Here is a 23,685-nt window from a genome sequence, read left to right on the forward strand (position 1 = left end):
ATTAATTTTTATAATTTTTTAAACTCAATTGTTTTAAAAGAAAATCCCTGATAAAATATTATTATCCAACAAAAAGTTCTATTTACAGACGGTATTACAAAATAAATACGAGTATATTTATTTTATTCTCATTATAATTTTTTTAGATTAACTATATACTATATTAAAAGTTAAAAATACAGAACTTTATGAAAAAAAATGTGACTATATTTATATTATAAAAACATAAACATCTTAATTATGTAAATACTAATATTTTATATTTTAGCCTTAGTACAGCCCTTTTGAGTGTTAAAGTGTGATGGCAAGAGAAAATGGAAAACTAATTATAGCCGTATGATGACTCGTTGGTTTCAAATTAATATACATAATAATTTAGCTGCCAATTATACATTTAAGCTTGAAGACGTATGATCAAAATGTCAATAAGAGAAGTATATGCCCATTACACACTCACTGGCGATGGTACTGAAGGAGGAACCCGATTTTCAGCAGGAATCTCGACAAATTCTGAGAGAATTGCTCGGAACTCGTCACCGGTCATCGTCTCTTTCTCAAGTAGGACTTCCACAATCTTGTCTATGGCTTCACGGTTATTCCTTATGTGGCCTAATGCAATCTCGTATGCACTATCTGATAGCCTCTTCACAGCAGCATCAATGTCTTCTGCGAGCTTTTCAGACATGGAGTTTCTTGCCATCATTCTCATGATCACATCAGCACTTTGTGCTGAGGAGTCCATAAGTGACCATGGCCCAATTTCAGACATTCCAAATGTGGTCACCATCTGTGATACAACAAATAGTCCCCAATTTCATTCAATTGTTTGGGCAAAACAACAACAAAAGGAAATTTGAAGCTATGCATAAAAGTAGGAAACGCTAAATGAACCACCTAAATACAGGTAAAAGGATAAGGATAACGCTGCAATAAAACATTTAACCAAGCTGAAATCTCAAGACTACTACTACTAGATTCAAGGCAAGTCAAAATTATGAGCAGCTTAAAAAATGTTAAAAGCAAAGGAAATCCTATATGTTAAAAACTAATGCAATCACCTTTTGATATAATTTTCGCTCCAGATCGACCCAAAAATAATCTGATAGAATGAAGAAAAGGATTACATAAATAGGTTCCTTAATATTAGTTCAAAAACAGTAGCGCATCCATTAACTGCATTGTTAATCTAATTGTAGTTGATGCAATTTGTAAAACGAACCTCTAGAAAAACGTTGTGACCAAAAGCTAGAAATGTGCAATGCATAGACCTCTCCTTCAAAATTAGACATCTTAGCAACTAAAAACTGTCATTTTGCTCTTTGGTTTTCTAAAACCTTCTCAGCTACCTTCCTTGCATAGTTTCCTTGTCAGACTTTCTAGTTTAAGCCTATGCCTTATCCAGATTGTACTCATTATTAGTACGCTTCTCTCTCTCTCTTCTCTTTTTCAGGAGTATCTCATTTTGCTATTTTCCTTGCATTTTTGTGACTCTCTCTGCGCTTGGTGTTATAACAAGTTTTGAACACTGGCCTTGGAGCTTTGCAGATAGATTTTTATTTATTCAGCAAACACTGAAAGTATGAGGAAGTTCCACAAAAACCTCACTGAAAGCAGATAACAGAAATGCTATATTACCTGCTTTGCCAAGCCAGTTATCTGCTGTAAATCACCAGCTGCCCCAGTGGTCACCTCAGGCTCACCAAAGATAACTTCCTCAGCAGCTCTGCCACCGAGACCACCAACTATTCTTGCAAAAAGTTGCTGCTTGGAGATCAGGGTAGGATCATCTGCTGGAATAAACCAGGTAAGACCTCGTGCCTGACCACGTGGAATTAATGTGACTTTCTGGACTGCATCATGCCCTGGAGTCAAAGTTCTGAGAAAAAAGAAGAAAGAAAGCAGTATTAAGTTCCATTTCAATACAACATATAACTCACCAGAAAAACCACATATAACTAAAACTAAAAAAACATAAACAACTCATGCATTTCCTAGTCAATTTGCAAACCCCAAGAAAATTTCAGACATCCATTTGAAAAGCTAAGAAAAATCAAAGGTTGAAAATCCAGAACCAAGTAAACATCAGCTATTAAGTATTCCTTGTAAGGCTAATGTGACTTGTTATCTGCCTTCAATTTTCCATGAGCTGTCAGGGTTTTCTTTTCTTTTAATTCATATCAGTAGAACTTTCTCAAAAAGATGTATATATATTCATGGGTTATTCACTTACCCACAAATAGCATGGCCGACTTCATGATATGCAACAAGACTTTTACTCTTTCCATCAGTCATAACTGTTCCTTCCATTCCAGCAACAATCCTATCAATTGAATCATCAATCTCTTTGGACGATATAGCAGTCTTTCCACGTCGACCAGCCAAAATAGCTGCCTCATTCAAAAGGTTTGCAAGATCAGCCCCACTGAAACCAGGTGTTCTCATGGCTATCACATCAAGAGAGACATCTGAATCAAATTTCTTATTGCTAGCATGAACTTTTAATATCTCTGTTCTTCCCCGTATATCTGGAACATCAACAGTCACCTGCACTGACAATTTATGATGAGAACTCTTTCATAGAAGAGAAATGATAAAGAGAAATGTGTTGTATATTCTTACCTGTCTGTCAAACCTTCCAGGCCTCAACAAGGCAGAATCTAGGATGTCTGCCCTATTAGTTGCTGCAATGACAATGATACCAGTGTTACCCTCAAAACCATCCATTTCTGTCAAAAGCTGGTTAAGGGTCTGTTCTCTTTCATCATTTCCTCCACCAATGCCAGTGCCTCTTTGCCTTCCAACAGCATCAATTTCATCTACAAATACAATGCAAGGAGCATTTTCTTTGGCCTTTTTGAAGAGATCACGGACTCTAGAGGCACCAACACCAACAAACATCTCAACAAACTCAGAACCAGATATGGAGAAAAATGGAACACCAGCTTCACCGGCAATGGCCTTGGCTAGAAGAGTCTTTCCGGTTCCTGGAGGACCAACAAGAAGGACACCTTTTGGAATGCGAGCCCCAACTGCAGTGAATCTCTCTGGCTTCTTGAGAAACTCAACAACCTCCATGAAATCCTGCTTTGCTTCATCAACTCCGGCAACATCATCAAATGTGACACCAGTGTTTGGTTCCATTTGGAACTTTGCCTTTGATTGACCAAAAGCCAGGGGGAAACCAGGCCCGCCAGGACCACCCATGCCTCCAGATGAACGTCGAGAGAGAAGGAACAGACCCCCTATTAAGATTAACGGGAAAGCCAGATTTCCAATCAAATTGAATAACAGGGAACCTGAGTCTTCTTGAGCATTGTGTGCAGCAAAGTCAATGCTCTTCTCTCTGAACTTCTGGAGAAGCTCTTGGCTGAGTCCTGGCAGTTGTACACGAACTCGCTGCACCCGGTTTCCTAATTCAGGAGAAACAGCCTCAACAATAGCAATGGTTCCATTCTCAAATAAATCAACCTTTTTTACTCTGTCCTTATCCAAGTACTCTAAAAATCTGGAATAGGACATCCTGGAGGAAGAAACTCCTTGATCATCAGCATAAGCCTTCCCACTTCCCAGTAAAGTGGGGGCAACAAGTCCTGCGTTTCCAAGCAAATGCTTTAGAAAGCCTCTTCTTCCTACATTCTTTAGAATACCTCTTCCTCCCTCCTGATGCCTCTGGTCTAGAGAAGCTTTTATGACAATTGTTTTTGATTCCTTTCCTAATAACTGAAATCTTGAAGGAACAAAAAGATGTTTGCCATAGACATCTTTGCTCAACTTGTTTTTGGTAGTATGGGTTGATAAACCATTATTCCCTACAATGCAAGCTGATGATGCTGCCATCTGGTAGAAGCAAAACGCACACGGCACGCCAATGAGAATTTGAAAGGAAAAATGTAGAGAGCAGTATTTTGATAATGCAACGCACAAAAAGCGAGCTGCCATGGCTTTTAAGTTTTTTGTAGGGGCATTCTATGCAAAAAATGCAATTATTACATAATTTTTATACAGGAACAACCCGTTTACTAAATGGTAACAAGAATGCCACTAGAAGAATAAAAATAGTGTTGCATCGCAGTGCATGGTTGAGACTGACAAGATGTCATGTCACTTTCAAAGTAACTAGTTAGTAGTGTACAAGTATCACATACAGTCTACACTACACAGACTTTCTCTTCTTTTTTCCCCCTCTTTTTGTCCATCTATTATTGTGTGGCTTTCAAGTAACATAGAAGAAGTAACTGCATGAGTTTGTACATCAAACCTAAATATAATTCCTTTCAAGAGAAAAAACCTAGTTGTGATTTCAATTATAAAGTTCCATAATATGGTTACTTGTCATTTTCAAAATGGCACGTCAATCGGGCGATACCAAAAACCATCTAAAACCATCAATGAAATACATAATCTAATTTTTTTGCCCAATGTAAATCTACTATAATCAAACCAATAGTTGGATTCAATTGTTATGAAAGCAATCTTCAGGTCCATCGATTCTCATCTTCACATCCAATTTCATGTTCTAAATTACTTGCAGAAATTTTTACCACGTAATGACCGATACAACAGATGAACAGACCATAAAACTGACACAAAAACAAAAAAGCTTCACTTCTCATTTCAACTTCTTAAAACTGAGTTCAAGTTCAAGAACTACAAATTAGACATAAAATTCAAGGATTAAATAAAAGAAAAGCAGATAGAGCAACAGTCTGAATCGAACAAACAAAAGATTGCAAACGTGAAGTTCTCAGTAGAGCTACGTACCTATAGACAGAAAATAGAAGAAGAATCGAAGCTGTAAACTTTCTCGCGCGCACAGAATATGGTCTGATGAAGAGCAGCGAAGCGAAGTTATTGTGTTGTTGAAGAGAGCAGATGTGGATTGAGAATTCTATACGTGGCGCTTTTGTAGCGGCTGACTCGTCCCGGTTTTACTTGCGGTTTTTCTCCTTCTCTTTGCTCCGCTCACTGCTCACCAGATTTTTTTTATTATTTTTTATTTTCTTATTTATTTATTATTGCTATAGATGTTTTTGGCCCTTTTATAAATTTCATTATTATTAGGATTATTATTGTATGAAAGTCGTGTTTAATTTTGACTCGCTCATTCATGAGAGGATTATTATTATGCATACAGGTGATGTACGATAAAGTTAACAATTAAAAAATAAATGCATAATAAGATATATATTTAAAATTTAAAATTATAAAATTATTGTTGAAAATTTTTTTAATTTAACAAATTTATAATTAATATTTTAAATTTATTATTATATTATATACCAATTTTTTTATTTTAAAAAATTTTAATAATATGTGTATAGTAAAACTAAGTATCAGAATTTTATAATTAAAAATTATGTAATAAAAAAATAAAATTTTAAATTTTAGTTTAGTGCTTGATAAAGCGAAATGTATCTGAATATCTGATCAACAGTTTGATTCAGTGGATAAATTATTGATTTATAATTAATTTTATTATGTCTTTTTTACTTCCTCACATTAAAAAAAATATCTGTAAAATAAAAAAAATAATCAGATCCACAAAAAATATTATGAAAAATTTTGAACTTTTAAATTAAATAAGTATTATTTAAAATGCATAAAGTATTTAAATGGATATTCAGAGAGCCTGTATTTTTTTATTTTTGTATGAATATATAAGAGAAAGTAATTTATTAAGAAATTGGTTATCAGAGAGAAAAGAAGTGCGAGAGGGAAAATTTTGAGAGAAGTTAATTCATAAATATTCATATTTTGATATTATGTTCCACGTCCAATTATATTGAATGTTGTCGTGTTGTAGTAAGTAGATCAGACAACTGACAGTTGTCTAATTAATCTATAATTAATTTATTCATACCGTTTAATAAATTAAGTAGCTAAATAATTTTTCTACATGTATATTTAATATTTTGAAGAGGGTTAAAGAAATAAACCGTTGTGTTGGAGGTTGGCGTCTTACTCTGATTTGATTAGATGGTACTTATTTGATTTATACAAAAATATGTTTTTTTTGTTTATTGATATTGACTATATTTATATTTAATTATCTCATTTATAGTACGAGTCTTAAAATAATCAGTCAAGTCGTTTTGAATATTAATGAAATTTGAGGAGCTGAATGTCTGATATTTATATTTTATTGATCGACCCTTTCCAAAGCTGAATGAGATAAAATGGTATGACTCTTGAAAATTTTCTACTTCTTTTATATATGTGTCACCATTTAATGGATTTTTTTTTATGTGATATTAGTATGTACCGAAAATAGAGTTATAAGATTTTCATTTTTAAGGGCTTAACATTTTTATTAATATCAATTTAATTTTAAGTGATATTATCAAATAAATTGAATAAAAAGTGCTAAAAATGCCTCCAACTTTAGAAATATCAGAAAAAAACTATTATTTAAAAAAAAATCCTTCTAATATACTACTAGGTGTCGTTCAATTATTGTGTCGTTTAACCCGCATATCTCAGAAGCATTGATTGCTTCAATTAATTGCTTGCCCAAATGAAGTTGCTTATTTGATTCCACAACAAATACTTTGCTTGTTTCCTTAAAATAAAATAAAATAAAATAAAATAAATATTATAAATTTAAAATTTACGAGAAAATAAAATTTAAAATTTCTTAAATTTATTTAGATATATTTATAATTAAATTAAATTTATAAGTATATAATTACTTTATTAATAAGTAAAATTATGCATCTACTAATTTATTAGATATTTAATTATTTGTAGCTTAATTTTTTATATATTAAATTTGAATTGAGATTTTATTTTATATATTATTGCATTTGTTACTTAAATGTGTTTATGTAAATAAATATTGAATTTATTTTTTTAAAATTTGATAACAATAATAATTTATATTTTTTACTTTCACAAATATAATTTAAATATTTTATTTAATTATTGAGATTTTAAAATACAAATGATTTATTTAATTATATTTTTATATAAATTATTAAATTAAAAACTATAAAACTAAATTCCATTTTTTAATTAATAATAATCCAGTTTTAGACTGTTTAAAAAAGTATTTGAGAGCCTTTCTTCTGTGAGCAGACATTACCAATGAACAGAACGAATACAACGAGGAAAAAAAAGGATGCTTGATTAAAAATAATTATTTTATTTTATTTTGTTGGATTTATTTTCTTTTAATTGGGAGTAATAATATAGGGTTATTAGGGAAAATAAATATATCAAAAGAATTACACAGAAAGTTTTAAATTCGAAATTTTACCTATTTTCGGCTCTTAAAAATACAGTATAATCAATAAAAGTTAATATAATTAATTTATATTTTAATAAAGTAAAAATAAAAAAACACTAATAAAATTACTTGAAAAAAAAAAAAAAAAAGTAGTTTGGCATTATCCAGGTAGAAGCAACGATGTATCGTTTGGTTCACTGTATTCTATCTTCAACATTAGACGCATCAGCTTTTAATAAACTCTATGCGCCTCTTTCATTTCCTTAAGATACGGTTTCTTCTATCTCCGGGAAAGCTCTCTCTCTCTCTCTCTCTCTATCTCTCATAAATCAAGGGTTCCTCAAAATTTCTAGCAAAAATTGGTATATTTTCATCTACTTTTTCCATCACAAATCTATGATTTTTTTTTCCCCTTAAATCGATGATTTGCGTGGGTTTTTTCATTATTCTTTGAGATTTATACTGCTACATGGATGTGCTTTTTCAAAACTGTGATCGACCAGTTTGAGTGTTGGATCTCAAAATTGGAAACTTGCGATCTAGATCGCACTTCCATTTGGGGGTAGGTGAGTTTTTGAGCGATCATGGTCATACTGCTTTAATTAAGCTTATACGCAGTGGATTGTTTGTATTTGATGGTAGTTTGAGCTTATGCATTTCTATAGAGCTTCTGTAGCATGGTGGTTGCTTATTTACCAAAAATGATGACATCTCAAGAATTTAAATCTAAATGGAACTACTTTGAACTTCTGGATTATCATGTAATTGAAGCGAGACAGAAGAAACCGAATATTAGAGTTCAGCTAGGCTTTAAAATTAATTGAAATGGGTAATAATAGGACATATGACCATTGGATGATACTTTAAAATCCATGAGAAAGTAATTGTAATTATCTTGGACAATTTGTATTGTTTATGCATGTCATTTAAAATGGTTCTTGCTTATCAGAAGTTGGAAATTGCATATATTTAATTTTGCATTGGGGAAGACAGATTTCCAGAAAGGATAAGGTAATTCTATTTCTGTAAAAAACTCAAGTTTATGTCCTGGAAATTAACTTGTGATTCATTGAACATGGCCTTCCTCTGATGCTAGGAAACATGAACAATAACATTGAAACATGGAACTGCAAACAAGTATGACCTTTTCTGGTGCTGTTTGAGGAAATTATGAATGTTGAATGGGAGATTCTTATTCCTGTACCATTCGCTTGATACAGTGTAAATGGAAGCACTGATAATGGGGTTTGTCTGAGCTGTTATATCCTTTTCAGGAGTTGACAGTTTCACTTTGCAGAGGTGTCATTTATCTTGAAGGTAGGCCTAGTTCAGACCTTAGCTTCAGAATGGTTCTGCACTCAATAGGATTTATATTTGGCTGAATTTGGTATATGTACTAGGTTCAATTCTATCAATAAACCCAAGACTGGGCTTTCTCATTTTTCCAATGCTGGATCGGTTATGGATATGAGTGTAACTACTGAAATTACCATGTTATCTCTTTCGTAGAAAGTTGTGGACTTACAATGGTAATTGGTCATTCACTTTTCTTGCAAACTGAATCATGATATGTTAGTTTACCTTTTTGAGTTAACAGTTATTGCAATCATTCTGGGGCCTAATCGCAGAGGGGTGAAAAACAGAAAACTTGAATAGACATACAGCATTTGAGGAAGCGTGACAGATTGGTTGGGATGAAATAACTCGTTTTCTATATTTATCCGTGATAGAAACTCACAATCAATGTTTATATATTATTTTTTTTATTATATATTCATACTTATGATTTGGACTATTAATGTCTGTAATCTCAATTCTCAAATGATCATGGGAAATTGGAATACACTTTATGGTTCTTTGCTTTGCTTTATCCTTTCAACTTTAGGATCTACAGATCTTCATTTAGCTATGTTATGCAGGAAGATATTTCTTCTGATCCATTGGAGGATTTTCAAATATATATTCATTTATAGTTTGTCCATCATTGCTATACTATATGGACTGAGGTGCACATTTCATGGGAGGTGTGGAGGATGAACCAGCCTCAAAACGCATGAAATTAGCTTCTGGAGAGTTAAGGGGTCTTTCCAACGGTTCTTTATCAGAGACAATAGTTGGGTCTTCAAGGGACTTGATGGCCCGGCCCCTGCAATTTGAAGGGGATGAAGATGTTGTTGGCTCAAGAGGAGTTATTAAAAGAGTTGAATTTGTCAGAATAATAGCCAAGGCACTATATTCCCTGGGATATAAGAAGAGCAGTGCTCGTCTAGAAGAAGAGTCAGGCATCCCTTTACACTCATCCACAGTAAATTTATTTATGCAGCAAATTCTTGATGGCAGTTGGGATGAAAGTGTAGCTACTTTGCATAGCATTGGTCTAAAAGATGAAAACATTGTTAAGTCGGCCTCTTTTCTGATATTGGAACAGAAGTTTTTTGAACTTTTGGATGGGGAGAGAATCATGGATGCTTTAAAGACACTGAGGACTGAGATTGCTCCTCTTCGTGTCAATAATGGTAGAATCCGTGAGCTTTCTTCCTGTATTGTTTCTCCTTCACTACGTGCTTCCATTGGGTCTTCTAAGCAAGATAATGCAAGGATGAAGTCTCGGTCAAAGCTGCTGGAGGAATTGCAAAAATTGCTCCCACCAACGGTTATAATTCCTGAAAGGAGGTTGGAACATTTAGTCGAACAGGCACTTACCTTGCAACGAGATGCCTGCATCTTTCACAACTCCATGGACAGAGAGATGTCATTGTATGCAGATCATCACTGTGGAAGAGATCAGATTCCATCTCAAACTTTGCAGGTTAGTACATAATATTTTGATTGGAAATCAAGCTTTATATAGATATATTACTTGTTTCATTTCTTTGGTTCAATATTATACTGTGTGTTGGAAGGTTTTCTTTGTTGGGAATGTTTTTGAAGGTTACCAAATTATAGTCTTGCAGAATTATTTTCTTCTTGGTACTTGGATGCTTAGAGCACTTTACATTATGCTTGAGCCTTGAGGTTTTTCTGTGAGGATAAGAGCTTTACTATTTATGTGGATAACTATCATTCAAGTTATACTCTTCTCAACTGATTACAACTACTGCATGATACTGTGTATATATTTGAATTTGGTTTGCTGCAAACTCTCTTTTTTTTAATATTATTTTTTAAACATTTAGTTTGACTCATCTAAAATTTTAGGGCAAAGTGTTACTATTTTGGTTCTGGAGTTGCAGGACCAGGTTGTTATAGTTTTTTTTTTAGGCCAGCAATTTTAAATTTTGGAGCCTTTCTGAAAGGGAATTGGTGAGATTGAGTCGTGAAATGTTTGCATGATTAGGCTTGAACTATGAATTTTTGCTTCCAGTGTATCTCTGTTTACTTTTTCCTGGAAATCGTATTCATTTATAGTTTGGCTTCACTTATATAGTTTGACTCTATAAGTGCAATATTGAACATTGAAGAACAACCTTTCTTGAAAGGTTTTATGCTGAACTGGTATCTTGTTCGTAGTGGTAATACCATTATTCCAGATATTGTGGTTATTCAGTGAGCTTGGATATTTTAGGAAACTAAGATTTTGTCACCATTTTTTTTTTTTTTAACATTGTCCTTAGACAAATAGGATGCATGGGACATAACATTAGGGTACCAAAGCTAAAAGAAAATGTAAATGATGGTCTGACTGCAGGTATTTTACAAAAGTGGATAATGTTGTGCTTATATATAAATGGTTATTTGTGGGCAATTCTTGTTAAAAGAAAATTATTTGGATGAACTTCAATGAGAAAGTCCACTCTGTCCATGTCCTTATAAGAGTCCCACATGAAGTTTAAGAACTTTATATTTTACAGGAATTTGAGTTATAATTGGTATGCTATTTGTGCTTGTGTCTGGATTTACCCTTCAAGGAGCATCAACTGGAATGGGTGTCCCCACAACAGTCTAAACTACAATGTATGATTTCACCTCTCTGATTTTTCTTTGCCCATTGTCCATGATCCATAGACATCAAACACCCCCTTCCTCCTCACTCCTCTCTCTAAAGAAAAAGGGCTAGATATAGAGAGATATATATGTATATATAAATTAATTATCCTTTTATCTAAAGGTTGGTGGATTTGTGGTTCATAAGTAATATCAAAAAAACTTCCTCGGCTAACTTTGATTGCAGTAACCCATTAGGTTAATGGCTACTTCTTTAGGAAGATGCATATTTCTTAAGTCATAGATGTCCTTTGTAGGTGACGCCTATGACTTATTACAATGTTTATTATTTAAAACTTCTATTTTTCTCCAGACTTGCTTAGTTTTGAATTCTATTTCATCAAAGTGGAGCATATGTTTCAGTTGCAATTTTGTGCTTTCCTTTTTCAACGTTTTGCTGATACCCTAGATTTATTTTTTTTTCTTTTAAATAAACTCTGAAACAGATATTAGAGGCACATACTGACGAAGTGTGGTTCTTACAATTTTCACACAATGGGAAGTACTTAGCTTCATCGTCCAGTGACCAATCAGCAATTATATGGGAGGTATAGTTCATTACTGAGAGAACCTATATGTTGTTCACTTGTGTTTTTGTGCTGTTCTGTCTCCATTGTATCTTCTTCAGTATATTCTATGAGATCTGCATTTTCTGCTGAGACCATGTTTTGAGTGCATAATTTTGCATGCAATAGTAGATTGTCTGTTATGATGTCGCGATGAGATTATCTATTTATGTTGCCATTTTAAGATCATTATTGATTTTATCTTTTCTTATTTCTCTCTCTTTGAACTTGGTTCTTTATTCTCCATGTAGTTGAAGCTTATATAACAATTTTCATTATGTTGGAACAGAATTTAATGTTCAAAACACATGCGAGGAACTGCTAGCTTTGACACATTATATAATTCACAAGGATAAATTTTGATCTGGGCAAATATATAAAAAGACATATTGAAGTAATTAGATTGAACTTATATTGCAAATTATATAGGGGTCCAGCATATCATACTTAATTTAATGAAAGGCAAGGATTTGTTTCAGGTATGTACTTTATATAGTACATTTCAGTGCAGCTCTCAGCGGGTGACTATGGGCAATACCTGTTTCCTTTTTTATATGGTTGGTGATCATTTGCAACTCATGAAATCCTGAAAGAGCAACTTGAGGACCATATCACCCTAAAATAGAAAAAATTATTTTTGTTCAGTGCTACAAGGACCATTAGGTTAGGGGCACATGCAGACTTTGCAATTTGTGAGACATTTGATACACATCTTGTTATGAGTTTAATTCAAAGAGAGTAATTAAGTGATATTAAGGTCTGCATGCTCTAGTCACTCATGGTTGATAAGTTTTGTCATGCCTCCCACCACTGAGAAAAAGGTTTATCTAAAATTATTAATTGATCATTGGATTTCAAAGTTGTGTTGCTATCTAAACTGCAAACTTCATAGGGGAGGGCTCAACTTTTCTTCAATGAGAATACTATTCAAATTTTCAATCCATATTACAATTTGAAGGTACTTTTTCTGTAGTTATTAGTTGGTTCCTAACTCTTTACTTCCTAACTACTAAGGATTGACTTTGAATATGTATTGGAATTCATGTAGGACAAAGTTGGCATAGGAAAAAGAAAATAAAGAGAGAATAAAGAGTTCATATAAAATAAACCAGTTCAGAAAATAAAAAGGAATTCATTGCTTTATGAAGAGCAACAAAGTTAGGGTCTAGAAGAGAAGTTTTAAAGGATAATTTAGCAACTGGATTGGGAAAAGGTCGGGAAATTTAGAGTTTGCATGAACTGTATTAAATAGTAAATTAGAACTGAAATTAGGATTAGAGAGGATGAGTGGGAAAATGAAACTAATGTCTGCATAAGCAAAAACAAAGCTTCTATTGAGCCTTAACAACATTACGTGGAACAAGAAGGATGGCTCATTAATACTGACTGCTAAAGTTTACTTGTTATAATATGGATGAAAATAAAAAAGGAGAAATGTTATGAAAAAAGAGCTGTTAGTGGTTATTTGGTGCAAACGGCCAACAATCCAATGGTTTACTGCAAGTATATGCTAACTAGAAATAGTTTATAATCAAATATATTCTTGGGGTTGCACTCAACTAGGTGCAATGGATTCCACTATGCGATTATATACTTGATTATGAGGTGCAATCTCCAACACCAAGCTAGCGCAATTGGTCTCTTTTTTCTTTCTTTTCTCTTGATTTTTTTCCCTTTTTCCTTTTTTAGTTTTTATGTGTGATGTCTTCTATTTAAAGGTCAACATGCAAGTAATTTTTTCTTCATTTTGTTCTAGTATCTTGATATTTCATTAGTTTTAATAAATAAATTATTAAATACTTGTTAGGTTGATATAAATGATGGAGTTACTTTGAAGCATCGATTATCTGGTCATCAAAAACCTGTATCCTCTGTTTCCTGGAGCCCAGATGACCAACAGCTCCTCACTTGTGGGATGGAGGAGGCCATCAGGCGCTGGGATGTTTCTTCGGGTGAATGCCTCCATGTCTATGAGAAAGCTGGTCTTGGCCTCATTTCCTGTGGATGGTTTCCAGATGGGAAATGGATATTCTCTGGTGTTAATGATAAGAGTATCTGCATGTGGGATTTGAATGGAAAAGAGGTGGAGTGTTGGAAAGGGCAACGGACTATGAAAATATCTGATTTGGAAATAACAAGCGATGGGAAGCAGATCATAAGCTTGTGCAGAGAAACTGCCATCCTATTACATGATAGGGAAGCAAAAATTGAGAGAGTGATTGAGGAGGATCAAACAATAACTTCATTCTCATTATCAAGGGACGATAGGTTTTTGCTGGTTAATCTTTTGAACCAAGAAATCCACCTTTGGAACATAGAAGGTGGCATCAAGCTTGTAGCCAAATATAAAGGTCACAAACGTGCCCGGTTCGTTATTAGATCTTGTTTTGGGGGACTTGAACAGGCTTTTATTGCCAGTGGCAGTGAAGACTCACAGGTATGGATTTCATTTTCTCCTTAAATTAGTTATTATATGGTTTGTTTTCATATATATATATATATATATATATATATATATATTCTATTGTAAAATTTTATGAGAAATTTCAGTTTGGATCATGATCGAAAGCTCTTCACATTTGTAAAAAAAATAACATAAAAAGCGGCTCTTTGTGGATAATCTTCTATTAATGCTGATCCTTCCCTGGGGTAATCATCTGGGCAGGTCATTCAAGGGAAAGGCATAACATGGATTAAATGTTGTGTTATTGCTAAAAGAGATGTTGTGCTTTTATGCTTGAGATTGAGACTCTTTCAAGAAATCATTTGGCTTCTCTCCCAGTCACTTGAATAATTGCTTCACCATGTGACATTTTCTAATATTGATAACTCACTGTCATAGGGTTATGCAAGTTGCAATTGTCTTCACAATGCATGGTGCAACATTAAAATTAGAAGGGAGAAAAACACCTGATCTCTTATCATGTGTCAAAAGGAGTAGCATTTGACATTTCACTTCATATGAGTTTAACAGAAGGCTCGACATTAAAGGAGGAACATTTTAAATCTAAATATGAGCATGCAAAGATTTATTTGTTTTGTGTTTTTTGTTGTGTATAGAAATTAGGGGACTGTTAATTTGCCATAGTGATGGGTGATGAAAGTGGCGTTGGTAGCAATAATGGTATTGGAGGATACAGTATTTCAGTATGCCCATAGCAGCCAGAATGAATAACATATAAAACTCTGAATTTATACAGTTTGCTACTGAAGAACAATTTCAGAATTCATTTGGGGTTCAAAATGATTAGCTAAAAATTTGAACTAATCTCAGTTCATGTGCCAGAGTTTGCCCAACATTGCTTGATAATGGAAAGGATGCTAGATGGTTCTCTTGTATAGTTGGATCCTCTCATGGGGTCATTCCAAAAGAATGTGGGACGACTCACATGTGTATCAATGTATGTTTGTGTGAACATTCACATACTTTCATGTAACCTTGCGTATAAAACACACGTACAGAGTATTTGGACTTCATACTAATCTAAAGTCAATTTTCTTTCATGCCCCAACCTGCTTTTGCATTGCGCATACTGTGCTGGTGCATCAATAACATTTCAGTTTCTTTTATATGAATGCAGCTACGTTATTTGATCAACGTTTAGGCAATAATAATGTGATACTTTATCTGTTATTTTCAATACTGAATAAAAGAGGAAAAGTTATTACGTTTAACAGTAGCCAAAAAGCTCGGAAATAGATGCGTTAGCATATTTATGTCAGTGCATGCATGCATGCGATTGTTGATTATTGTTATATATATTGTTTTTTTTCTTAATCTTGTTGTATATGGTCTTTCCTGAACTTTTTTATTTGGATGATAGAGCACCTAATCAGGACTCCATTTATTTGCTTACATATGCTGGGTGTTGTATATTAGGCATTAATAATTTATTTGTATATGAATTGTTATGAAGTCTCAGAAATGTGTAGTTCCCGAGTCACTGTGCCATAGATGTTTTCCACCTTTGCACAACTGAATTGGCTGAAATATAAAGGATATCATAATTTATATATTTTGAAGTCACAGCGTGTCGTTTAATCTCTCAACTTTGGCTTCTGTTCGTTCATATTGTCACTGATGAATTTTCTGAATTCATCAATTTATCTGGAGTTGTAAGTTACTACAGATATTTTCTTTTTCAATCAAGTCCAATTTATGCAGGCGATAAGAACGTTGATATTCTAAGTAGATAGGTTATCTGATTAGGATTGCTAATTTTGTTCCATTATTGTGGTAAATTCAATTGCTTCCGTAGGTATATATATGGCACAGAGGGTCCAGAGAGCTCATAGAGGCATTGCCTGGTCATTCTGGGGCAGTAAATTGTGTGAGCTGGAATCCAAAAAATCCACACATCTTGGCATCAGCTAGTGACGATCGTACAATTCGAATATGGGGCTTGAATTGCCTTCAAATGAAACACAAGAGTGCTCATACTTACAGCAATGGCAACCACTACTGCAATGGGAGAACTTGAAACCAAACTCAATGCATGAAATCTAGAGATAAAATTCTAGTTTCCTTGCCATTGCTTTTGTGTATAGACTCTGTTTTCTTTTCCAGAAGACATTCATACCAAACGACAATGTGAATTATGCAGCAAACTTTCTGATAATAAATTTACTATCACTTTAACATCTATTTAATTCTTTCCTTGTTAATTGGTGAAGGGTCTTGCAGCAAAAACAATACACCTAATTTGCTGGGCCCTTCCTTGAATGTGCTACATGATAATTCACCCAGTTGCCCTGTTCCTATAAACCAATGTGGTTTTGATTCCATTCACAACTGTTGCGGTTTCATATGGTGGAGTTGCTTTGACAAATTTTCATCTTCTGATCTTCTCATTATAAATTTGAAACAAAATATTAATAATACCTCGCGTCAAAAAACCGGATTAGAAGTCCTGAAAATCAAATCAAACTGAATCTATTATCAGCTAAATTAGGTCGACCATCAGAATATTTATAGTAAAACGATCGATTAAGGAGGTTTCAAATTGAAGAATGGGAACAAAACAGCCGCGACGTCCATTAGCAGCAGCAGTGCTCATTCCATTCATTAGCAGTAGCAGGATCTCTGGTCTTACTGTCTAAAGCTCGCACACTATGTTTATTGGTGCCTGGTTGGTTTCGTTCTGAATCGACGATTATTAACACCCCAATTTTGGGGGCGGGGGGGAAGAAAGGAAAAAGGAGTAGATGAGCTTTCCCTGAGTATTGTGCCATATCGAGTCTTCTAAAACTCAAGCGTACAGAGCGATTCACACAGAATTCTAGTGCCAACACTTGGGGAAGACATTAACGGTAGGAATCCATTTGAGGTGAAGAAAATCTAAAGAGCTCATAATCAGGACCACTTCTCCATTATGAGTATGTGCATCACTGCTTCCACAGCCAACATTTGAACCAGTACCGTTAGATTGGTTAGTTCATAAGGCACATCAAAGAGACATGGCTATACTTGAATTTCTTTTTGGTAATTAAGCATCATTTTATAGTTCTTTCTTTTTCAAGTGTAAACAAAGGGGTAGCTGTTGATGTCTACTCTTGTTTGGTGTCCAAGTCCAAGAATCAAACTCTCCCTAGTACTATATCTCTGTCATTTGAATGTTAGTTTAAAGAACTAATATGGGTAACCTTGGAACAAGAAGAAGATAAACTGAGAGACAAGGAATATTTCAACTCATTACAGCTAACTCAAGGAAATATTATAATATCCACAATCATCCTCCATCCAACTCCCTACCTTTGAAACTTTGCCAAAAAAAGAAAGAGAAGGGCTAGATAGACAACTCAAAACAAACATCATAGATTATTAGAAGTTGATTTACATACAAATTCGTTGGTTATATCCTTAAGCAACACTGAAGGAACTAGCTGTGCTCTCTACAAACCTTCTTGCTCCTTTGAACCACCTCTTATCTCCTGCTTGTGCCTTGCATATGTAAAGCTTCCCATCTTTCACTGCTGCAGTGATGAGTTGATGCTTGCCGCCTTCGTCTCCGTCGGCAGTCCTTGTTAACACAGACAAAAAGTAATATTGAGTCCCATTGATTGTTGGGCTTGAAGCCTCCAATATGTTGGCTGTTGCCACAGCATTCGGATCAAAACCTCCCTGCAAATCATCAATTTCATGTTCATAAGCAAATGAGAATGCACCTACAATTTCAATTGCAGACACAGGACATTAACTGTGAAAGTTACTGAATTTTCCTTATATGCTCCTTATGAAATTTTGATTTGTTGCAATAAGCATACATGTTCCCCATTTGGATCTGGACTAACTTTACAGTGAAAAGTGGAAACATTCTTCAATACAAAAATGGGTATCAGCAGTCACAATGAAAATTGCATATTCAGTGAACGTTAGAATAATTTGCCCATTCACAGCAACTTCCTCTCTTATGATCATACAGGGAAAAGATCTCCTTATATACAAGTGTTAACTAGCTTTTGTTACCTTCAGCATTTAATATTTTTTCAGAGTAGCAATGCATGCCCTCAGAGGAATCATTTAAAAATCCCACATAGAACTGTTTAGTACCTCAGAATCAGTTTTGCCAAAGTAAGCCTGTTTTCCTAGTAAAAAATCCACCTGCAATGACCCACACAATCCAGATATGAGTAATTTCTTAGGAAACTATAATAGAGGAATCTTGAAACAGATTTTATTGGATTTTTAGGCAAAATTGGAAGGTAATAAAAAGAATAGGAGAAGGGTTTGCCTTGGCAAGAAATTCCTCAGGGGAGCCATAGTCAGTGATGCTTTTCTTATCAGTTGGGTTCACCATGACAGAAACATTGCTGTTGGAATCAAAGTTGTCCTCGTATCTAAGAACCTGTCCTGGGAACTCTCTCTCCCTGCTTGGATTCCATTTTGATGGAATTGACAATTTGAATCCATCTCCATTGTATGGCAAGAAGTCTGTGTTTTGTTTAGGCTTTCCAAAAACATTGGCTGCATCAAACATTACTCAAGTTAAACGTCAAGTCTTAAGTTCTTCAACTCAGTGTTCCAACATGATCAGAAGCAAATCAATAAAAATAAATAAATTTAAATGAGGGAGATGCTGATTATTATTACCAGCTTCACCATAGGCAGCATCTGCAGGAGCAACTTTGGAGCCAATGGCTGCAGCACCAATGAGTACAGTGAGAGCCAATCTTCTGGAGACAAGGGCAACATCGTCCTCCTGTGGAGGCTGCTTGTGGGTGGCACGGCAGATGAAGGTCTTGGTGTTGCTAGAGACTTGACGCTGCTGGGAAGACAACCTATTAGGGGTGGTGAGTGCATGGTGGTGCAAGAAGCAGGCAGTGGAGGCCATTTTTTATCAGGTGAGTTGCAGAGATGCCTGCAGGAGTAGGATGAAAATAATGGATGTAGAAATTCGAGCTGCAAATTGCTTTAGGTGATTTGCTTTTGGGGTATGTGATGGGAAATGGCTGATTTTTGGATATTGGATGATGAGATGGATCAGATTTTTGGATGTGGGATAAGGTTGTAGAGGCGCTGACTGGTGCCACGTGGCATTTACACTCCATTTTTGGCTTCTTGCAACATCCAGTTCAGTCCATTTTGGTTTCAGTCCATTGGTGATTAAGACTTAAGATCACTGAAAATTTGTTAAAATAGTACATATTAAAATTTTTAAAAAAATTACTTTACTCATTATTTATTAATTTTAGAAAAAAATTAAATCTTTTACTAATTTAATTGTAAATTAACAATTTTAAATGCATGTATTTATCTCCTTAAACATGGAAAATAAAATTATATTTTTCCGTTTTATAATTATTTTTATTTTTTTAAAATTATATTATAATAATATATAGATTAATTATTGTAATTCTATTTTATTTTATTTTATTTTAAAATAATCTCTTATTAATTATTATTTTTTAAATAAATATTTAAAATATCTCTTAATATTTAATAAAATAAATAAATAATCATCTTTAAAAATAAAGTTTTAAGTAATTGCAGTATTTGAATATGAAATAATAATTTATTATTAATAGGCCCAAATATTAATTGTAGAAAAAATTTAGAAGTTTAATAGTAATTCATCCAAATTTTAATATAGAAACAACTCCACTAACATACTATTTGTTTTGCCAAACGACTCCAAACGCCGCCGTTTTGACATCAGCAACTATTGCTGGGGTTGCGTGGTAGGCAATGTTTGGGGCGTTAGGCATGTGAAAAGATTGAACCTTCAATCCCAACTACTCTCCTCCCCCAAAATTTCCTAATAAAATATTTGGGACGCGTACGCTTAACGCGTCACTCCATCAAAATGCAAACTCCATGGTTTCCTACCGCTTTGTTTGGCTTACTCTAAATGAAAGGGAAAGGAAACTACAAAATCATACAAAGGAAAAGGAATGTTTATTATTTTTTTTTAAAGAATTGAGACTTATTATTATTAAATTAATCCTAAGAGAAGTGGGTTTTCGTCCGGACAACCTATAAAAATCAACAGCTGGCGGTTGACGAACGACGAGAATGACGAGAATTTCTCCCTTCCGTCAGAACAAATTAAAACCAAGAAACAACGCAAACAGACAAAACCTTGGTCTTTCATATATTTATACAAATATAAAATGTTAAAAATTGGAAATTCTGATTTGTGACAAGTAAATTCCTCTTCCAGATAAGAATCATGCTAATTTTTGCCAATTTTTAGTTCTTGCTCTTGTTTAAATTCTTTATTAACTGCTTCTTCTCTGTTTTCCCCGCTGCTATTAATCTGCTCACTTGCTCTGCCTTCTTCTTTCGTTTCCTCTCCATTTTGGGTATGGCTCTGTACCTTTTCTTTTTGGTGGGTGTTTACTTGCATAATTCGTGCTTCTATCTCCATGAATTTTATGTTTCTTTACTTGATTTGTTGCTTGTTGATCTTGGTTACTCTCTGATGATTTTATTATATAGGAAGTAGAAGTCTTTAGAGAACGATTTAGGGCTTTATAGTTTTGTTTTGTTTTTTTTTTGGCTTAGCTTGGTCTCTTGATGAATTGCTTATTTGGGGGAACTTCTGCTTCAGCTAAAAGCAATGGTTTTTAAGGTTCCAAAATAGGTTTTTTTAATTAAAATCTGAAGAAGATTTTGGTATAGTAGGGATATTCTTCTTTCGTTCTTAGATGGAAGCCGAAATAATAAACCACTTAAGACTGTATTCTGCTATTAATGAAGCTTTGAAGTTGACTTTTGAGTTCGAAGGAGATGCCAAAGTAATGAATTAGAGTAGAAAACGTGTACACAAGGAAATATAGTTCAATAATGATATCTGATTTTAGAAGTAAAAACATCATTCCTGGTGGAAATGATTTTTTTTTTTTTGGATGAGATGCAGCAAAATCAGTTCTAAGTTCTACTTATGACAATAATATTCAGTTCTTTTTAGAGACTACAACTATGTCTGAGAAAACAACAGCAGAGAACCTTTTAAACAACCTGGTAGAAGCCCTTGCTGACAGTGTTCCGAATCAGAAATCTGCATCCTTCTTTGAGGAAGGGACAAGCTCAGTAACTTCTCAATTCAACCGGCTGTTTGGACGTGAGAAGCCAGTCCATCATCTTCTAGGAGGTGGAAAATGTAGGATTATCTACTTCTCTAATGCTTTCTCAAAACTTCCCATAAATTTCTACACTTTCATGTTGTCTCACTTGTCCTTCTATGAAAATGTTGTAGCTGCTGATGTTCTCCTATGGAGGAATAAGAAAATCTCAGCTAGTGTACTATCTGGTGCAACAGCGATCTGGGTGCTTTTTGAGTGGCTTAATTATCATCTTCTGACTCTCATCTGCCTTGCTGTGGTTCTTGGTATGCTTGCTCAGTTTGTTTGGACAAATGCTTCAGGATTATTTAGCAGGTGAGGAAATTGAGTTCTCGTTTGTGCTGTTTGTTGCATTTGAGTTAAGCATTCTAATTTTTGCCCAAGTCCTGCTTGAAATGAGAAATTTTTCATAGCAACAGGTCCTCATCTGAGGTCCCCCGCCTTGTGATACCTGATGAGGCATTTGTCAATGTTGGGAGATCAATTGGCATTGAGGTTAACCATGCTTTGCAGTTTCTTCAGGATGTATCATGTGGAGGAAGTTTGAAACAATTTCTGGTGGTATGTTTGCTTTTTTTTGTATTTGAAATTTAGTTTTCCTTCGGTAGCCCATTTTATCATTTACAAGGATTATAGCCATGGTACAACATCAAAATTGCTCCTTCATGACAGTGAGGTCATGGACTCAAGTTGTAGAATAACCTCTGCTAAAAGTTAGAAGCTTTTACTTTGCTACAACCTCAGAAAAAGAATATATTCTGATTGCTCTTAGTATTTCTATTTTCCAATGTCATGCATACATTTACAAGATTCTAAAATGCAACATAATAATTTTTTAACCTTAAACATATAGTAAATGTAAAAACATAGAATTTCCTGATTAGTACAAGTGATAATCACTTGTTGCTCTTTGAGTGTTTGTTATCCACTTCAGAAGTCCAGCTTCAAATTCACATTAATTGCTTGAGCTTTTACATGTATAATGGATGGATTTTGCTAGTTAGACTCTTGATGATGAGAAATTGATTCCAACGAGGAATTCTCTCAGGTTGTAGTGAGCTTGTGGGCTGCTGCTATCATTGGGAGCTGGTGCAATTTTCTGACTGTTTTGTACATTGGTGAGTGTGCCAACTATTATAAGTTCAAGTATTGCTGATTCGATATATGGCCTTTTGCTTTTATGTGCTAATAATTATTTATCCTTTTGCCATTTAATCGCCGAAACAACCTCTTTGCAAAGTACGAGCAGGGCTGGGTATGTTAACCTCCCTAAAAACCCGCAAGCGCAGAATGCTTCGTGTGCTTGATCACCCTTTTTTTAATATGACAGATGATAGATGACCATGCATAATCATCCTACTAGACCATGTGTTCAATTTGAAATTTAATTCTGAATATTAAGTTACAGGAATATGTTAGAACACAAAACAATAAGAAAGATAGGCAACAATGATTTACATCGATTGTGAACGTAGAGTCCATTAATGATATTTTGGTATGTATACTGATTTGGGAAGCTCTCTTGTTGTGAATAAGGTTTTGTTGCTGCTCACACTTTGCCAGTCCTGTATGAGAGGTATGAAGATCAAGTGGATGGCTTTGTGTACAAGGTACTTGAACAGCTTCAAGGTCACTACCGAAAGCTGGATGCTGGTCTCCTGAGTAAGATCCCCAAAGGAAAACTCAAGGGGAAGAAGCATGAATAGAGCTATGTGGTTATGTAGTTAATTGTTATGACTACCAGCTCGCCGTCATTGGGATCAAATGTATCTTCTTTTACAAGCATAGGTAATCCTCCGAGGTTCAATAAGAATTTCAGGCAATTCTAACGGTGCCCTTTTCATACTGACATTATTGTCTGCCATATATGATTGAGACTTTTCAGGATTTAATGAACACGCTCCACGTTTGTATATAGTGGTTATAAAGTGGAATTCACCTCTTTACTCCATATGAATGGTGATATGAACACGTGTAATAGAAAATCTCCACCAATGTTTTGTATATTCCCATACCAATTTTAGATTTTGTGTCTAAAAACTCAATCTCCTCATTTTGCATTTTGATTTATTTTATAAAATTATGCAAAACTTCAATTTTTTTTTAATTAATTTTTTTAGTTAATAAGAATTAAATTTCTTTCATTTGGAATAAGAAAATTATTTAAAAAATTAATTAAATTAAATTTTTATTTCAAACGGGAAAATATATGCATGCTGATGATGTAATCTTTTTTTTTTTTTTTATCAAAGACGTGTTTTTGGTCCGACCATCCTTGCTAATCGAAGAGAACCAACTTTGATAGAGACTAGGTAGACCGAACATGATTAGACAGATCGAACATGA

At 34.1% G+C, this 23,685-nt stretch overlaps 4 protein-coding genes across 20 annotated transcripts; 2 read left to right on the forward strand and 2 right to left on the reverse strand.

Annotated features, from left to right (window-relative positions):
• Nucleotides 1–315: 315 nt before the first annotated feature.
• Nucleotides 316–4,918, reverse strand: LOC110609875 (ATP-dependent zinc metalloprotease FTSH 2, chloroplastic). Its single transcript, XM_021749700.2, has 5 exons — nucleotides 4,762–4,918; nucleotides 2,620–3,837; nucleotides 2,231–2,544; nucleotides 1,636–1,876; nucleotides 316–787 (listed from the first exon to the last, which is right to left on the reverse strand). Exons 2-5 carry the CDS (start codon nucleotides 3,835–3,837, stop codon nucleotides 446–448), a joined length of 2,115 nt encoding a protein of 704 aa, XP_021605392.1. The 5' UTR covers nucleotides 4,762–4,918; the 3' UTR covers nucleotides 316–445.
• A 2,516-nt stretch (nucleotides 4,919–7,434) lies between these two features.
• On the forward strand, nucleotides 7,435–16,420 carry LOC110609876 (WD repeat-containing protein 26 homolog). Of its 10 annotated transcripts, none has more exons than XM_021749702.2 (7): nucleotides 7,440–7,791; nucleotides 8,175–8,236; nucleotides 8,322–8,542; nucleotides 9,145–10,034; nucleotides 11,656–11,757; nucleotides 13,583–14,212; nucleotides 16,035–16,420. In XM_021749702.2, the coding sequence occupies exons 4-7, from the start codon at nucleotides 9,243–9,245 to the stop codon at nucleotides 16,254–16,256; spliced, it is 1,746 nt and encodes a 581-aa protein (XP_021605394.1). In that variant the 5' UTR covers nucleotides 7,440–7,791; nucleotides 8,175–8,236; nucleotides 8,322–8,542; nucleotides 9,145–9,242; the 3' UTR covers nucleotides 16,257–16,420. The 10 variants fall into 10 exon arrangements, with proteins under 10 accessions (XP_021605398.1, XP_021605394.1, XP_021605396.1 ...); XM_021749709.2 differs by having other exon boundaries at nucleotides 7,450–7,587; XM_021749704.2 differs by lacking the exon at nucleotides 8,175–8,236.
• Nucleotides 16,421–17,441: 1,021 nt separating this feature from the next.
• LOC110609878 (oxygen-evolving enhancer protein 2, chloroplastic) lies at nucleotides 17,442–19,234 on the reverse strand. Its single transcript, XM_021749712.2, has 4 exons — nucleotides 18,866–19,234; nucleotides 18,507–18,739; nucleotides 18,326–18,376; nucleotides 17,442–17,896 (listed from the first exon to the last, which is right to left on the reverse strand). The coding sequence occupies exons 1-4, from the start codon at nucleotides 19,104–19,106 to the stop codon at nucleotides 17,636–17,638; spliced, it is 786 nt and encodes a 261-aa protein (XP_021605404.1). The 5' UTR covers nucleotides 19,107–19,234; the 3' UTR covers nucleotides 17,442–17,635.
• Nucleotides 19,235–20,227: 993 nt separating this feature from the next.
• On the forward strand, nucleotides 20,228–23,290 carry LOC110609507 (reticulon-like protein B8). 8 transcript variants are annotated; one of them, XM_021749106.2, is made up of 6 exons: nucleotides 20,228–20,603; nucleotides 21,176–21,377; nucleotides 21,474–21,654; nucleotides 21,753–21,900; nucleotides 22,388–22,457; nucleotides 22,876–23,290. In XM_021749106.2, the coding sequence occupies exons 1-6, from the start codon at nucleotides 20,580–20,582 to the stop codon at nucleotides 23,043–23,045; spliced, it is 795 nt and encodes a 264-aa protein (XP_021604798.1). In that variant the 5' UTR covers nucleotides 20,228–20,579; the 3' UTR covers nucleotides 23,046–23,290. The 8 variants fall into 8 exon arrangements, with proteins under 8 accessions (XP_021604798.1, XP_021604802.1, XP_021604803.1 ...); XM_021749110.2 differs by having other exon boundaries at nucleotides 20,233–20,577; nucleotides 21,186–21,377; XM_021749111.2 differs by having other exon boundaries at nucleotides 20,233–20,418; nucleotides 21,186–21,377.
• The last annotated feature ends 395 nt before the right edge of the window (nucleotides 23,291–23,685 follow it).

This window comes from Manihot esculenta, chromosome 2 (assembly GCF_001659605.2).
Source record: "Manihot esculenta cultivar AM560-2 chromosome 2, M.esculenta_v8, whole genome shotgun sequence".
In the NCBI taxonomy this organism is placed as follows: domain Eukaryota; kingdom Viridiplantae; phylum Streptophyta; class Magnoliopsida; order Malpighiales; family Euphorbiaceae; genus Manihot; species Manihot esculenta.

Coding starts and splice junctions, on each gene's coding strand:
- LOC110609875 (XM_021749700.2), bottom strand. CDS start 3,837: ATGGCAGCATCATCAGCTTGCATTGTAGGGAATAATGGTTTATCAACC. Junction 2,545..2,619: donor CTGGAAGGTTTGACAGACAG/GTAAGAATATAC, acceptor TTGTCAGTGCAG/GTGACTGTTGATGTTCCAGA. Junction 1,877..2,230: donor GTCGGCCATGCTATTTGTGG/GTAAGTGAATAA, acceptor CTTTTTTCTCAG/AACTTTGACTCCAGGGCATG.
- LOC110609876 (XM_021749706.2), top strand. CDS start 9,243: ATGGGAGGTGTGGAGGATGAACCAGCCTCAAAACGCATGAAATTAGCT. Junction 10,035..11,655: donor TTCCATCTCAAACTTTGCAG/GTTAGTACATAA, acceptor ACTCTGAAACAG/ATATTAGAGGCACATACTGA. Junction 14,213..16,034: donor GTGGCAGTGAAGACTCACAG/GTATGGATTTCA, acceptor TTGCTTCCGTAG/GTATATATATGGCACAGAGG.
- LOC110609878 (XM_021749712.2), bottom strand. CDS start 19,106: ATGGCCTCCACTGCCTGCTTCTTGCACCACCATGCACTCACCACCCCT. Junction 18,740..18,865: donor TGCTGCCTATGGTGAAGCTG/GTAATAATAATC, acceptor TGTTTGATGCAG/CCAATGTTTTTGGAAAGCCT. Junction 18,377..18,506: donor CTGAGGAATTTCTTGCCAAG/GCAAACCCTTCT, acceptor GGGTCATTGCAG/GTGGATTTTTTACTAGGAAA.
- LOC110609507 (XM_021749106.2), top strand. CDS start 20,580: ATGGCTCTGTACCTTTTCTTTTTG. Junction 20,604..21,175: donor CTCTGTACCTTTTCTTTTTG/GTGGGTGTTTAC, acceptor AATAATATTCAG/TTCTTTTTAGAGACTACAAC. Junction 22,458..22,875: donor TCTGACTGTTTTGTACATTG/GTGAGTGTGCCA, acceptor GTTGTGAATAAG/GTTTTGTTGCTGCTCACACT.